The sequence below is a fragment of the Trachypithecus francoisi genome, unplaced genomic scaffold, assembly GCF_009764315.1.
Source record: "Trachypithecus francoisi isolate TF-2019V2 unplaced genomic scaffold, Tfra_2.0 Lachesis_group19, whole genome shotgun sequence".
Taxonomy (NCBI): domain Eukaryota; kingdom Metazoa; phylum Chordata; class Mammalia; order Primates; family Cercopithecidae; genus Trachypithecus; species Trachypithecus francoisi.
In genome coordinates, this window is record NW_022681464.1 from 37,992,046 (window position 1) to 38,008,450 (window position 16,405).

Below are 16,405 nucleotides of genomic sequence, written 5' to 3' on the forward strand. Positions count from 1 at the left end.
TCACCTTATCCTCTGATCCTTTTGAGATATTCCATGAATAATTTCAGATGAAATTCTTGGCAAAAGAGGAGAATTAAAAGCATGAATCACGAACACTTTCCATTTGTTTAAAAGCATGTTAAACTAGTAGAACCAAAACAAACAATAATTGTTCCTGTATATTTAATATAGTTATTTCTTACTAAATAGACACAAAATTAACACAATTGTGAGTTTGAATAATTTGTGAATAATCAAAGTGTACTAAAATTCTAAATCCTCAAGTTTTTAATAATCAAGATGGGTGCTGAGAATCCACTACATATGTGCCACTAAGCTAGAGTTATAAAGAGCTGTAAAAAAAAAAAAAAAAAGCATTTATAATTTATTTTTGTATGACAGTCCCACTTCGTGTATATATATACACACACACATATATATATACACACACAGAAACATTTCCTTGTAATAAAAATAGAGTAATCGCCAGGTACCTGACACATCCACACCTGCCACCTAGGTGATGCTATATGGCTGTGAGTCAGATTTCTGTAACATGTACAGGCAGTATATTCACATTCCAGTGTCTGGTCCCTGGGGTGACAGGGGCACTCTCCACTCTTCCATGACCACAGGCCTCAACAGCACCACAAATATGTAATCAATATCATCGATGCAGATCTATTTTCCTTTTTTTTTTTTTTGAGACAGAGTCTCGCTCTGTTGCCCAGGCTGTAGTGCAGTGGTGCAATCACAGTTCACTGCAGCTTTCGCCTCCCTGGTTTAAGCAATCCTCCCACCTCAGCCTCCTGAGTAGCTGGGACTACAGGCACATGCCACCACGGCCAGTTAATTTTTTGTATTTTTTTCATAGACAGGGTTTTGCCATGTTTCCCAGGCTGGTCTTGAACTCCTGGGCTCAAGCCCAGATTTGCCTGCCTTGGCCTCCAAAGCCCTGGGATTATAGGCGTGAGTCACCGTGCCTGGCCTACTTTCTTCTTTGTGCTTCTTATGTTTGAATTTTTCATTCAAATGGTTAGTTTTATAATCAGAAAAATAAAAAAGATTATTTTCACTTTAGAAAAAGTGTTGATAAAGTGTAAGAACTCCCCTTACGGAAGTTCGCTTCCAGGTTTGTTAGGCATACTCGATCTCAGTCTCTCTTTCTCTCTCTCTCTTAAAATTGCCTTTATTCTTTTTCTTTTTAAAAATGAGTGACATTAACCATTCTTTGACACATTTAAACTCTACTTCTTTTTTTTTTTTTTTTTTTTGCTTTTTCACCTTTGTTTTGCTTCACCTGAGTCAGTTCAAACCTCAGGCCTTTGGCATCCTCTCTGGTGGCAGACTGAAGACTTGGACATTTTCATTCCAGCCATAGACACCTGCCACCATCATCTAGGATGTTCCCGACCTTTATTTTACACTGTACTTTGGGGGTTTCTTAGAATCCAGGGGCCTCTGGACTCATCTTGACAGCAAAAGCATCATAGGCTCCAGTCCTTCCTTGAGCTTTTCCCTTCCTCATGAAAAGATGACCTGTCTTACTTCTTCAGAGTTTTGCAAGAAGCTGGAGAGCTGATTGGCATATGCTAAGTTGAGTTAATGGCATGTTGGGTGTAATCGTTTATGGGCTCTATCTCCTGGAGGATATATTTACATCGTTTAGAGTGGCTGGAAATACCTTAACTCTGGAGAGTGGCTGACAGCTGGAAGGGACTTAGTTCATGAAGCAGGTCAGGGAGAGATCTTTTTGGCCAGGTATACTTTGAATATCTCCCAAAGCTCACCTTATAGGCAATGACCTCTGCTGCCAAAAGATAGGACTGTGCAAATGCAGTGTGTGACGCCCTGGTGACTGTGGTGCAGTCAGTCACATTTCATTCTAAGCAGTAAGTAATGCAATCATATTTCCTACAGTTTCTGAGGCCCTGTTGGGGAGTCGGGGTCTCCAGGTGCCACTGCTAACACTAGGGGGAAACGTTCTTTCGAAATTTCCTTTCGGTACAAATGAGAGATTCGGTGGCTGTGGCAGAACAGTATTTGGTCGACAGAGTTAGGAAATGGTTCAGTGAGCACACTAGAGGAACCTGAAAGGCAGTGACATGGATAAGGGGGTTGAGCGAACCTGTTCCACTAATCTCCGAGAGCTCATGTGAGAACCAACCTGAGGGAGGAACTAACGTGAGACGGGAGTGACTTGGGAGGACCAGTAGTCACAGGCTTCCTGGTGTGAACTTTTTAAAAACAGCACCCTCAAATCAACCATCCCCGCAGAAAAAAGAGGCATGAAAAAATCACCTTTTGGGGATGGTAAGCAGTAAGGCTTTAAGACTGTGAGTAACAAAAATATGTAGTGGGTAAGTTGAGGCAAACAGAGAAAGGAGAGAGGAAGGAGCTGTTGGGTACGTTTCAAAGCTGTGCTAAGGAATTCAAGTTAAATATAACCAAACTGTTTCAAGCACCAGAAACTTCTCCCAGCCCCAACCTCTGCCAATGGAATCTTACCAGGAGCCTAGTATGTGAAACAGATCAAAGTAGAGATATTCTGTTTTATCTTGCTAACTTTCAAGTTAATATTAGTAGAGCAATTTTGCCTTTTTTTTTTTTTTCAGGGAAGCTCTAGAACTGAGATCCTCTTACCTTCAGGTATACGTTTTTCACAGCCGCCTCATTGAGCCCTCGCCACTGGTCCTCTTCGGCCTTGGCCTCCTTTACATCCACGAAGTAACCAGTGACTGGAGTCCGCCCAGAGTGAACTGGGGGCTTCCACTGGAGCACCAGGGAGTCTTTCCTGACTTCACTACACTTGAGACTGTGCGGTGGTCCTGAGAGAGAGAGAAGCCAATAAGGAGAAATCATAACATAGAAAACTCAAGCCTCCACACATTTAGAACTACTTGTAAGTCTTAAAGCTAATCTAACACTGGTGTTCTTTTTTCAAAATTTAGCATTCCCAAGAAAATAAGTATTCTGTGGTCATTTCCTGTCATTTCCACACTGCTCTACATCAGCCCACCGAATCCCTTTAAGGGTAGTAAGCAGGTAAGGCCACTCTGAGGTGCCTCTCAAAGGGTGGACCCAAAACTTCCCTTCAGGCCATTCTCAGGCCTGCATTAGTCTTAAAGACCTTTTATTGGAACAGTTTGATTTAGCTGCAGGTTCATATATTTTAATTTTTATTTTTAGAGACAGGGTTTTGCCCTGTTACCCAGGCTGGAGTGCAGTGGTGTGATGGTAGCTCACTGTAACCTCGAGCTCCTGGGCTCAAGGGATCCTCTCACCTTAGCCTCCTGAGCAGCTGGACCTACAAGTGTGCACCACCACACCTGGCTAAGTTTTTAAGTTTTTGTAGAGATAGGGTCTCGCTGTGTTGACCAGGCTGGTCTTGAACTCTTGGGTTCAAGTGGTCCTTCTGCCTCAGCCTCCCAAAGTGTTGGGATTACAGGTGGGAGCCACCACATCTGGCCCCCAGTTTCAGACAATTTTTGAGTGATAGCCTAAAATTTCCCCTTAATCTCAAATAGTATAAAGAAAGCAGCTCTATTTGATGGCATATGAATATAGAGAGTAATGGCTCTTTCAAAGGAAAAAGCATCACTCCCAATTGGAGGGAAATCTTCCCCCTAAAGAGTCTGTGCAGCCTGCAAATGAGTAAAAACAAATGATAGGTTATGGTTTACAAAATCCTTTTACCAAAGTAAATACAATCAATCCTATGGGCCCTGCATCTGCACTAAATACTGCCAGGTACCTTACATTCATTTATCTCTCTCTTCCTTAAGACAATTAACAGAAAGCTCAGAGAGGCCAAGTCACCTGATAACCCTCTGCAGGGAGAAAGCCAGAATGTGGCCTGTATGAATGCTAGTCACATTCTTGGCAAATCAGAACTACTAAGTAATTGCCTGTATCTTTGCATGACCACCAGCTGCTATGCAGGTGAAAAATTTATTTATTTTTTCCTTTCTCTTTTTTTTTTTTTAAATAATGACTGACATCTAGCCAACCAATCAAAAATCACCTGAAGTGACTCACAGTGGCCTGAAAGCCAACCTGTAGAAGGACATACTCTGTTATGCCATGCTTTGGTGTTTTGTAATTGATGGTTCAATATTTGTTGGACCCTTTACCTTGGTTTCACGGCCACAAATATGCGTCATGCTTGCCTTCCGATGTTTTGTATAAAGCTATATTTAAATATTAATGTCAAATACCTCACACGAATGTGGCATGTTCTGTTTTGCGAAGGGCTTTTATAAACATGATCTTGTGTCATCCTTAGAACCCAGGGAGGCATCTAGATTGGGAGCAGTATCCCTGCCTTACAGACGAGGAACTATGCTCTGTTGTTTCCTAGCAGCTATAGTCTAGGGACAAGCAGACCTAGTTTCCTACCCTAATTATGCTACTTGTTACCTCTGTCACCCTCTGGGCATCATTTAACCTGAGTGTCAGTTTTTTCATCTGTAAGACAGGATGACAAAACATTCTTACTGTTTTCTTCCGTAGGGGCTTTCTTGAAGTGAGACTTGCCTAACACGACTCAGTAAGTCAAGGATGGGACTGAGAAGCCAGGATGTCAGGATGGTGGGGAGCTGCCCCCTTCATTTTTTCTCTAAGTTGAGAGTGCTTACCTGCAACCTTTTTTTGTCAACTGCATCACTTTTTTTTTTTTTTTTAAAGAGAGACAGAGCCTCACTTTTATCCAGGCTGGAACACAGTGGTGTGATCACAGCTCACTGCAGCCTTGACCTCATGAGCTCAAGCAATCCTCCTGCCTCAGCCTCCTGAGTAGCTGGGACTACAGGCATGCACCAACATGCCCAGCTAATTAAAAAACATTTTGTAAGAGATGAGGCCTCACTATGTTGCCCAGCCTGGTCTTGAACCCCTGGACCCAGGCAATCCCCCTGCCTCCTCAGCCTCCCAAAGCACTGAGATTACAGGAATGAGCCACCGCACCCAGCCAACAACATCACTTTCGATCAAAAAAAATTGCTACAGGCCTGCTTGGAATTTCTTAGTCTCTAGTCAATTGCATTTCACTTTACTCAGGAATTGTAACAATCTGAAAACAGACCCACTTTTACGCAGGTGGCAGAAAGGACTTAAGAAATACCACCTGGCCTCAAGGAACTCCAAGGAAAGAGCAAAGTGTTTCTCTCTCTATTTGCAGAAGTCGAGAGAGCACTTGAACTGCTCTTGAGTTTCTCTTGGAATCTTGTTATTCACATCTGACAGAGGAGTTCAGCAAAGGCAACGTGATGGTCTTCAAGGGCAAAGGGTTTCAAACAGAGGAAGGGGGTGGCACCAGGGACATAAAATCACCCACCACATACCTTACTATTGCTAGTTTAAATCTTAATGGCTTAGTAAATTTGCATTCGATTTTTATTTTATTTTGTCTTTATAGCTCTGTAAGAGTTATAAGCAAGGTAAGATCCCCCTCGCCCCCATCCTTGCACCACTTCCCACTTTCTTCCCTGCCCACCCAACCACTCCCTATGATGACCTCTGAAGGACAGTATCTGCCAGGTTCCAGGAACTTTCTTTCGGTTCAGCGTTTGGAAAACGTGTAGAGAGAAAGGGCTGGAAAAGTCAGTGCCGAGAGGCAAGCGGAGAGAGGTCAGCCTTAAACCCTAGACAGGTGTATGAAATCTATCCGTGTGATATGGTAAAGAGCTGGGAGGAGGGAGGAGAGCCCAAGAAGCCATGTAGCTTGGCTATGGAGGGATTGATTTTGGGGAGCTAATAAATGAGAACCTTCCCAGCAGCGTGACAACATATGAGAACAAATAAGTGCAGGGAGACGTGTTTGAGACATTTTGCTGTGGGATATAAATTAGATGACCTTTAAGTGGCCTTTCAGAAGCAAAAGCAAAGATTGGAATTCCTTTTAAACATTCATTTGCACTCAATCCGGCTGCTTCTGTTAATCCTACTCCTCACACAGGATGAGCGGTGAGGGCTCTAGGATTTACTTGGAACACAAGCACAAAGAATTTATACTCAGTTTTACATGGCTATCTATTATTTAATATTATCATTAAAATATTTTAGGTAAACACGAGGGGCCAAGAGAATTCTTTTCCCTTAAATGTTGACCATATAGTTCTTTGAATTTCGTTCCAGGTTGTAGGTTCTCTTGGAGGAAATTCTGAGGTGCAGTGTGGAAGCACGGTGTCTGTGGTTTACCTGGGACGGCGATGGTCCACTCTTCACACTTGAAGCATTCGCTCACTGCAGAGGGTGCACCCAGCCCAGCCATGTTCATGGCTGCCACTTGGAACTGATACACCATGTTTTCCTTCAAGTTGCTAATCTGCAACATTGACAACATCACAGATAGTGAATGTTCCAGGTTTGTTTTCTTCTACTTGTTGAACATTTTATTTATTTACCTTCCATGTCAGACACATCTTAGGGTGACCATCAATGAGTCACACCACTTTTGTAATCTCCTGGGTGTGGATGAAACCATGACCTCCTTGTAGCCTACAATAGAATGTGGCAAAGGGATTGGGAGATCAAGTCCTGTGATTGTGTCACCCCATAGGGCAAAGGAGAAAAGATAGTATAGATGAGAGTCCCTAGTCAGCTGATTTGAGGTTAATCAAAAGGGAAATTGTCCTGGATGGGCCTGATGTCATCAGACAAGAACTCTTACCATGGGGTTTGGGCCCCCCCTAAATAAAAACACGGTGCCACTGGCCTTGAGAGGTAAATGTCACACTGAGAGCTGCCTACCCACTCACATTTGGAGAAAGGCAGCATCTAGGAGTGGAAGCGTCAGTCCTACAGCTGCAAGGAACTGAATTCTGCCAACAACCTGAGTGGGCTTGGAAGAGGAACTCAACGTGAATGTGGCTCAGCAGACATCTGGATTGCAGCCCTGTGAGATCCTGAGCAGAGGACCCCGCGATGCTGTGCCCAGATCCCTGACTCAAGGACACTGATATAACAAATGTGGGTTGTTTTCAGCCACGGAGTCTGTGGTAATTTGTTATGTGGCAGTAGAAAGCTAAGGCATGTACAGGTGAAATTTAAACGAGTTCTAAGCTGGGAATCAAAATGCTCAAGTTATCGTAATGTTTCTGCTCTTTACTGAGTAACCTAATATTTTTTGTGTCACTCAGTAGGAATTAGGTTGTTGAGGGTAAATACATGTGACAAAATAATAAATGTTAAAACATTTGCAAAATAGAAGGGATGGAATATATTAGTGTGAAAAACATTTGTAGGAAACAGCAAACTATAAAATATGTAAAATGTGACCGACAAGAGATGGAAAATACAGTAAGAAAAAAATAATAGACATTTTCAACAGAATATCAGAAGAAAAAGAAGAGAGAGTTTGTAAACTGACAGAAAGTCAGAAGAAATTACACAGCACATGATGCAGAAAGACTCAAAAATGGGAAAGAGAGAAAAGTTGATTGACAGACATGGAAGATAGAGTGAGAACATCAAACATATGTTTAATTAGTTTTGGGAGAAGTGCAGAGAGAGAGAAAATGAGGGAGCAACAATATTTTGGGAGACACAGAATTTTCTAGAAAGATCTTCTGAAAAATCTAACCCACAGAAGAAAAATCCTCTTCCCCCTAAAATCCTGGGTAGATATATTTTTTAAAAACCCACATGTAGACCCATAGTATTTTAGGTATAGCACACCAAAGATAAAGTAAACATATCAAAAGCTGTCCAAGAAAAAAGGCAAATTACCCTCAAACAAGCAAGCAGATGAAGAGTTGAAGGTCAGCGGCAACAATAGGCCAGAAGATGGTGGAATTACATCTTCAAAGCACTTAATTGAAAGCAAATAAAATGGTAAATATATTGGTAAGTTGAATCTATAAAACAATAGTAACATTGCTGTTTGGATTTTAAAAAGAATTAAAACACAGACACATAAAAACACAATAGCATACGAGTTGGGAAAAAGGTAAAGGGGTAAAGTTTTTAAGGCCCTTCTGTTTCTGAGATAAGGGTAAAACAAATGAAATAACTTCAGACTTTAAGTTGCACAGTCACCAAAACCAAAGAAACTCAGAATCTATAACTTTTAAGGTAGTGTAGAAGGAAAAATTGAATAATTTTTCAAAATGAGTCAAAAATAATCAAAAAAGGACAGAAAATGAAACACAGAACAGGCCAGATGTGGTGGCTCATGCCTGTAATCCCAGCACTTTGGGAGGCTGAGGCGAGCGGATCACTTGAGGTCAGGAGTTTGAGACCAGCCTGGCCAACATGGTAAAACCCCATTTCTTCTAAAAATACAAAAATTAGCCAGGCGTGATGGCACATGCCTGTAATTCCAGCTACTTGGGAGGCTGAGGCATGAGAATTGCTTGAACCTGGGAGGTGGAGGTTGCAGTGAGTCAAGATCACGCCACTGCACTCCAGCCTCAGCACCAGAACGAGACTGTCTCAAAAAAAAGAGAAAGAAACAGAACAGAAAGGACAAATAGCAAGCACAAAAGAAGATGATTAGATGTTTTTAGAAGTAATCAGTAATAGCCAACAAATGCCAAAGACTGTCAGGGAGGAAAACACAAAATTTAACTCCGTGCTATTTTTAAGAGACACATGTAAAGCAGAAAGTTACAGAAAGAAAGTTAAAGGATGAAAAGTTACATGCCATGCAAACATCACCCCACCCCAAAACCCTAGTGTATCTATAGTAATAACAGGCAATATAGACTTTAAGGTAAAATGTATTAGTAGTGGTAAAGAGTCACTTCGTATCCATTTAAAAATGTCACTTCAAAATACTATAATAATTATATGTTGAAATAAAGCAACATTTTAAATAAGTGAATTTTATGGTATGTGAATTATATCTTAATAAAGGGAGATCATCCTGCATTTTTTCCTTCCTGTACTATCCTTGTCAGATATCAGTATTAAATTAATTCCAGTCTCAGAATAATCTCACTCATGAACATAGAAGCAAAAATCCTAAACGATAATTGGCAAACAAATCCAGGTGATAGAAACAGAGTATATATAGTGTCCAAGTTGAATTTATTCCAGGAATGCAAGGTTGTTTTAACATTAGACAATTACAAGAATACACCAAATTAAAATAAAAGGGAAAAATATATAATCTTCTCAATAGACCCAAAAAATGTTTTTGATAATTTTAATTAACTGTTGGCAAACTGGGAATAGAAGGAAGGTTCTTTTAACTGATAATAGATATCTACAAAACACCTGTAACACACAACACAGTATTTAATGGTGAAATGTTGAAAAATTTCCCTTTAAGATAACTATCAAGCCTAGAATGACCAACATCACCACTTTAAAAAAGAAAAAAAAAAAAGAAAATTTGAGATGGTGTCTCGCTATGTTGCCCAGGCTGGTCTTGAACTCCTGGGTTGAAGCAATCCACCACCTCAGGCTCCCAAAGTGCTGGGATTACAGGTGTGAGCCATCATGCCCCCAGCATCACGACTTTTATTCAATATTGTGCGAAAGTCGCTATGCAGAAAGTAAGGTAAGAAAATGAAGCGAAAGGTATAAAATTTGGAAATGAAGAAGTAAACTACCACTATTTGCACATATGACTATACATAGAGAGACTCCAAGAGAACTTAAAGGTAACATTCAAATTATTTTAAAAATTTAACAAAAGACTATAATAATTATATGTTGAAATCAATATATAAAAGTTATATTTCTCTTTACTAGCAATAAAAACTGATATAAAAATATACTGAAAATATATCGTCTCTATTAAAAAATAACAAATGATATACAAACCTCTGTAGAGAATCGTAAAACTTTAGTGAGAGGCTTGAAAGAAGACCAAAACAAATGAAGAAAAATAACATGTTCATGGATTAGAAGGTTCAATATTTTTAAAATGTCAATTATTCCTTAATTTATTTATAGATTCAATGCATCCTCAATCAGAATTCTAATGGGTTTAGTTGGGTTGAATGTAAGCTTTTTTTTATTGTTGCTTTCTTTTGTTTTGTCTTACGTATTATTATTATTATTATTATTTTTGGTAGCACTTGGTACCCCAATACTTAAATTTATATCAAGTGCAAAGGGCTAAGAGTAGCTCTGGAAAAAGAATAAACTGGGAGACCCTGATCTACCAATCATTAACTTTACTATAAAGTTATAATTTTTTTTTTTTTTTTTTTTTGAGACAGGGTCTCCCTCTGTCATCAAGGCTGGAGTGCAGTGGCACGATCTTGGCTCACTGCAACCTCCACCTCCCGGGTTCCAGTGATTCTCATGCCTCAGCCTCCTGAGTAAAAGATATAAAAGTAGCTGGGATTACATGCGAGAGCCACCACTCCTTGCCAATTTTTGTATTTTTAGTAGAGACAGGGTTTCACTATGTTGGCCAGACTGGTCTCAAACTCCTGGCCTCAAGCGATCCACCCCCCTTGGCCTCCCAAAGTGCTGGGACTATGGGTGTGAGCCACCGTGCCTGGCCGATAAAGCTATAATATCCTAATCAGTGTGGTATTCACCCACTGTTAGACAAACAGACCAGTTGAATAGCATGGGAAGTACAAACACAGACTCATGCATATAAGGAAATGACATATGATACAGATAGCCTGGCAGAATAGCAGGCAGATGACAAACTTTTCAACAGATGATGTTGGGACAACTATGTCTCCGAGGGGGGATTAATTTTGATGCTTAACTCACAGCATATACAAATATAAAGGTGAATTAATGACAGAAATGTAAGTGGCAAAATAGCATAGCTTTTAGAATATAATCAACTACAGTATCTCCACGATCTTGGAATACAGAAGGCATTTCATCAAAAAGGCACAAAAATCATTAAGGACAAAGCAAATGTTAGTAAATCTGACTACAATGAATTTGATGTTAAAATTAAAGTTGGAGAAGATGTGTGCGACTTACAGAGTGTGAGAAATCCTGCAAAGGATTTCTATTCATAACATGTAAAGAACTTTGCAAGTCAACAAGAAGGCATCAGAAAAATGGGCAAAAACCTTGAACAGGCATAAAAGAGGATATCAAAATGGACTGTGTACATAGGAAAAGATGTTCAAACTCATTTGACACTCAGACTGTGAAAGCTGAAAATCTGTGAATAGACCAAGTGTTGGCACGGATGCAGAGTGGTGGGAATTCTCACACACTCTTCAGAAGACAGTATGGAATTATCCAGTAAAGAGGAAGATAGGCCGGGCGCGGTGGCTCAAGCCTGTAATCCCAGCACTTTGGGAGGCCGAGGCGGGCGGATCACGAGGTCAGGAGATCGAGACCCTCCTGGCTAACACGGTGAAACCCTGTCTCTACTAAAAAAATACAAAAAACTAGCCGGGCACAGTGGCGGGCGCCTGTAGTCCCAGCTACTCGGAGGCTGAGGCGGGAGAATGGCGTGAACCCGGGAGGCGGAGCTTGCAGTGAGCCAAGATCGCGCTACTGCACTCCAGCCTGGGCGACACAGCGAGACTCCGTCTCAAAAAAAAAAAAAAAAAAAAAAAAAGGAAGATAAACAGAACCCCCAACCCAGCCATTCGACATTTAAGTGACCACCTAGAGAAACTGGTACACATATCTATCAGCAGATAGATGTATACAAAAATGTTCATAGCTACCTTGCTTGATGTAGCTAAAAATGCAAAAATACCCAAATAGCAATAAGAATTGAATGAAAGACTACATTGTGATATGACCACATAATGGAATACCATACCATACAGCAATGAAAAAGAATGAGTTATAGCCACATGCACTAACAGGGAAGAATCTTAAAAATACAATTTTGTATAAGCGCAGTGGCTGATGCTTGTAATCCCAGCATTTTGGGAGGCCGAGGTGGGTAGATCACTTGAGGCCAGGAGCGAAACTCCATCTCAAAAAAAAAAATGCAATTTTGTTGTATGCATTCTCAGCATGTGTGTGATATTTCATAATTTTCAAATGTTAAATGAAAAGAGCATGGTGTTGAGTTGGTGCAAGTGCCATCCCTGGCCTCACCCTGCTCTGAACCCTCATGGCACTGGATTCTGTGAGTGTTAAGAGTGGTAGCTTGAATGTAGCTGATGAAGCTCTAGAGAAGAAAGTCATCAGCTAAAGCAACAGTAGACTGTTCTGGTTCCCTTATGTGACCTGAGCAGTGGAGGCCCCCATGTAGAGGAGAACACATGTGAGGCCACCCTTTGTGGCCATCAAGTGACTATAGCAAGGGCCTCTTCACAGGTGGTGAGCTGAGTATGGCCATCAAGCCCATATCCCTTCATCCTCTGTAATTTGGACACTGAAAGTTAAAAACCCAGCTGGCCACGGTGGCTCATGCCTGCAATCCCAGCACTTTGGGAGGCTGAGGTGAGTGGATCACTTGAGGCCAGGAGTTTGAGACCAGCCTGGCCAACATGGTGAAACCCTGTCTCTACTAAAAATAGAAAAATTAGCTGAGCGTGGTGGCTTTCACTTGTAATCCCAGCATTTGGCAGGCTGAGGCAGGAGAATCGCTTGAACCTCAGAGGTGGAGGTTGCAGTGAGTTGAGATCACACTCCTGCATTCCAGCCTGGGTGACAGAGCAAGACTCCATCTCAAAAAAAAAAAAAAAAGAAAGAAAGTTAAAAATCCAGAGTGTCATTAAATCCTGAGACTCTTTTTTTTTTCCCTCAACTTGAGGGCTTTGGAAGGATCCTGGGACTCTTGAGGCTAGTGGCATATTAATTGTAGATATTTTGTAAGTTTTGAAAAAAAAATTAGTTTGTACAGTAAGCGCACATTTCATAGTAAATATTCTAGGAAATTATTATGCTTATGTGTATGAATCAGGAAATATAAATCCTGCCTGGTTAGCCAAACTACTTGTATTCACCACAGTATATTTTTCACAAAACTCATGTCACTGCAGACAGTGGACTCTGGAGAAATGACATGACTCTCTTACAAGGTGCTGGGTGTGTGCGCGCCTGGGCGTGCAAGCGTAGCGTCATACATAGGACACGCCACGCTACAGAAAGTCGCGTGCTTACCTTGTATGCCTCCTCACTGACAGCCTTGACATTGGCTTCTCTCCATTTTCCTGGTACCCCATCAATGACCTCGCGATAGTTCACGTAATAGCCAGTAATTTCTGCCCCTCCAATCTTATCTGGTTGCTTCCATCCAAGAACCATTGAGTCACGAAAACTTTCGAGACAGGTGATATCGTGGGGTGGAGATGGTGGTGCTGTGGCAATATGAATAGCTTGTGAGTAGGCAGAAATGCATTTATGATTCCATATACAAACATTTCCGTGGATGCCACATATGAGGGCACTAGACCTTGCAGTATAAAACTAAAATGCGAGGCTGATCATTAACTTGGCATTCGACTTGGTGTATGCAATGGACACAGTAAAAAGTACACTACAATTATGATTCCAAGGATAAAATGAACCTGTCCTAGCAAAATGGTACAATACCCTGAAAGAAAATGATTCTTTTCCTCATAAGTAGAAATATTTTTCCCAAGGTTTAATTTTTGTTTCTTTATGTGGTTTAGTTTTCATTTGTTCCCTGAGGAAAATGGAATGTATATATCAATTTCTGCTGCAATTTGCTTATTCAGAATTTTTTTTTTTGAGATGGGGTTACACTCTTGTCACCCAGGCTGGGGTGCAATGGCACCATCTTGGCTCACTGCAACTTCCATCTCCCGGGTTCAAGTGATTCTCCTGCCTCAGCCTCCTGAGTAGCTGGGATTATAGGTGTGCACTACCATGCCCGGCTAATTTTTGTACTATTAGTAGAGGCAGGGTTTCACCATGTTGGCTAGGCTGGTCTCAAACTCCTGACCTTAGGTGATCCACCCACCTCAGCCTCCCAAAGTGCTGGGATTACAGGCGTGAGCCACCACACCTGGCCCAGAATTTCCATGTATTTCTCAAATGGTTAGCATTTCACCATTCAGGTACGCTTACCCTTGTGAGACCTTACAACTACACAGCTCTGTCTGCACATAAGAAAAATTGGCTCTAGAGCTCACCTAAATGACACCTTTGGAAAACATTTTAAAAAAACAGGCACAATCTGCTATGTGACTTTCTCTTAGTGTATAATACTTTTGTCACATTATTTTTAATCTGATGTTGGAGTATTTCTTATGTTGTACAACGCTATACAGCTGTCACCATGTTTATCAGTGCTTAGCTAGAAAAATATTTGGAGGATATTTCAAAAGTCCTCCTTCATTTATGTGGCTTTGCTGATCAGTTTTTCACTCAACTACTGAAATTACAGTTTCCGTGAAGAGAGGGGGTGAAGTGGTGGAAAGAAATCCATCTAGAAATGCAATAACATCAAAGAGAATTTTCTGAATATTTATTTGGATTACAGGAGATAAAGGAACTATCTCATTCTTATCCAAAAAGAGTATCAGAAGAATGAAGGCTTTTAAAATAAAATACATTTATCTCATCTCCACTTACCAGCCTCCTTCTAGTCTTTACATTTAAGAAAAGCTTTCTCTCTCTCCCTCTATGTCAGAGCACTGTTGAATATGTGCTCTCGAATGAATACCTCCTCTCGAGTTGAGGGACAAAGAAAGGTGTCATAAAATAGAGGAGGTTATAGAAGTTGGGGTGGGATAGAAAAAAGAAATGGATGAGAAGCATTTAAAAATTTATCACCACATGCTCATCACATGAGCATGTGGTGATAAATTTTTCATTTTTATTTGATAGGAAAAACAATGTCTTCTAGGATATATTAGTCACAGGTACCAAATATCCTCATCAGATCATTCTTAGCCTACTGATAGATTGTCTCCAATAAATCACTTCTGGGACTGAGGATCATATATCAAACAATATAGCTATATGTGATTATAATTTTAACTTTTAAAATTTTCATGGTCACTCAAAGATATATTTATAGCTATGTTTTTCTTTTCTTTTTTCATGTCAAAAAGTAGCAAGTAGCTATTTAAATTATTATTATTTTAGAATTTTAAACTCTTTTTATATACTTTTTTACTTAAAAAATTAATTTTCCAGTATCGATTTTTCTCGCAAACTATTTAAGTTAAATGCGAATAATCACTTAATAATCTGAGGATGAGCAAGAAGGTAACAACTATGAGCCTGGTACGATGTCACCTTCTTTGTGAGATCTTTCTCCTCTACGTGTTCCAAACATGACTATTTCAAAGGACCTCACACAGGCCAGCAGTACCAAGAACTTCCTGTTCTCATATCTCATTCTCTTAGCAAAATGAGGCCAGAGGTGTATCTGCCTGACAAACCAAGAAAGGCTCTATAACCAAATTACTTGAAACATTCTAGCATCATTAAGCACCCAGAATGATGTGTAAAAGCCAAACCCATAGACAATTACTTTTCCCAGTCATCAGATGAAAGTACGCATTTCAGATGGCTAGCTGAAAACACATACAAATAAGAATGGACACTGATGAAAGCAAACATGGATGAAGGATGTGATGTAGACGATGAGAGGTGAGGACATTGATGGAGACGGATGGAACAGCTTCACTTTCTCAACTCTCACCTCTGTCTGTCTTCTTTTTCAGGGGGTCAGACTTACTTTTCCCCTGAGGAGCCGCTTTCTGTGGTGGTGGGGTAAGCTCTTCCTGAACTGTTTCACTTACTTTACTCACTTCTGTTTGGCCCAGGTTTTGAGAGCTACTGGGTAGTGAAGGTTTGTTAGGTTTGCTACCAAGCAAAGCATCTTTCTGGAAGGTTGGCGGGGAGGCTTCATGCACGCGCCCCCTGGAGGCGGTTAGTCCACCAGGCTCATCGCTCAGTGCGGGACACACATCTGGAGACACTCCTCCCCCTACAATTGCCAGACAACAACAGAAACGCATTGAGCCGGACAGAGTATCAGTTGCTCTTATGGGATAGAACAAAGAAAAGAAACATTAGGACCACAAGCAGAACAAAAACAATCTTGGCTTAAAGAAAATCGCTCGCATTTGCAAGAAATATGAAAGACTACATTTCACAGAATGTACACCAAAGAACATTTCAACTTCTCCATATTCTGGAAAAAGAAGAAAGGAGAACAAAATAGGAACCATTTCAATTTGCACAACCCAAAGGGTTTTTAGTATATATAAGGAAAAGCAAATCGTAAGACATTTCTTGAGAGATATAAGCCCTATTAGTCAACAGAATGAAAAAAGGACGATAAAGTGCACAAGAGACATAATATTAAAGATCCTGATTTTATAACACTTCGAATTATGTGCAGTACTACAGTAGCAATGGTCTGTACCTCCCAACCTCAAAGAGACATGTTTACAATGGTTCACATTATAAGGAATCTTCCTTCCTTCCTTTTCTTTCTTCTTTTTCTTTTTCTTTTCCTTTTTTTTTTTTTTTTTTTGATGGAGTCTCACTCTGTCCCCCAGGCTGGAGTGCACTGGCGCAATCTTGGCTCACTGCAACCTCCACC

General features: G+C 40.6%; 1 protein-coding gene across 3 annotated transcripts in view; it reads right to left on the minus strand.

Annotated features, from left to right (window-relative positions):
- Nucleotides 1-16,405, minus strand: part of MYOM1 (myomesin 1) — a 151,197-nt gene that overhangs the window by 45,939 nt on the left and 88,853 nt on the right. For 2 of the 3 annotated variants that reach the window (XM_033178221.1, XM_033178222.1), the window contains 3 exons: nucleotides 12,982-13,178; nucleotides 6,178-6,304; nucleotides 2,623-2,807 (listed from right to left, as the gene is read on the minus strand). In XM_033178221.1, the coding sequence (XP_033034112.1) occupies nucleotides 2,623-2,807; nucleotides 6,178-6,304; nucleotides 12,982-13,178 (509 nt within the window). Of the gene's footprint in view, nucleotides 1-2,622; nucleotides 2,808-6,177; nucleotides 6,305-12,981; nucleotides 13,179-15,496; nucleotides 15,785-16,405 lie in introns of all 3 variants that reach the window. The other variant, XM_033178223.1, reaches the window with a different exon arrangement.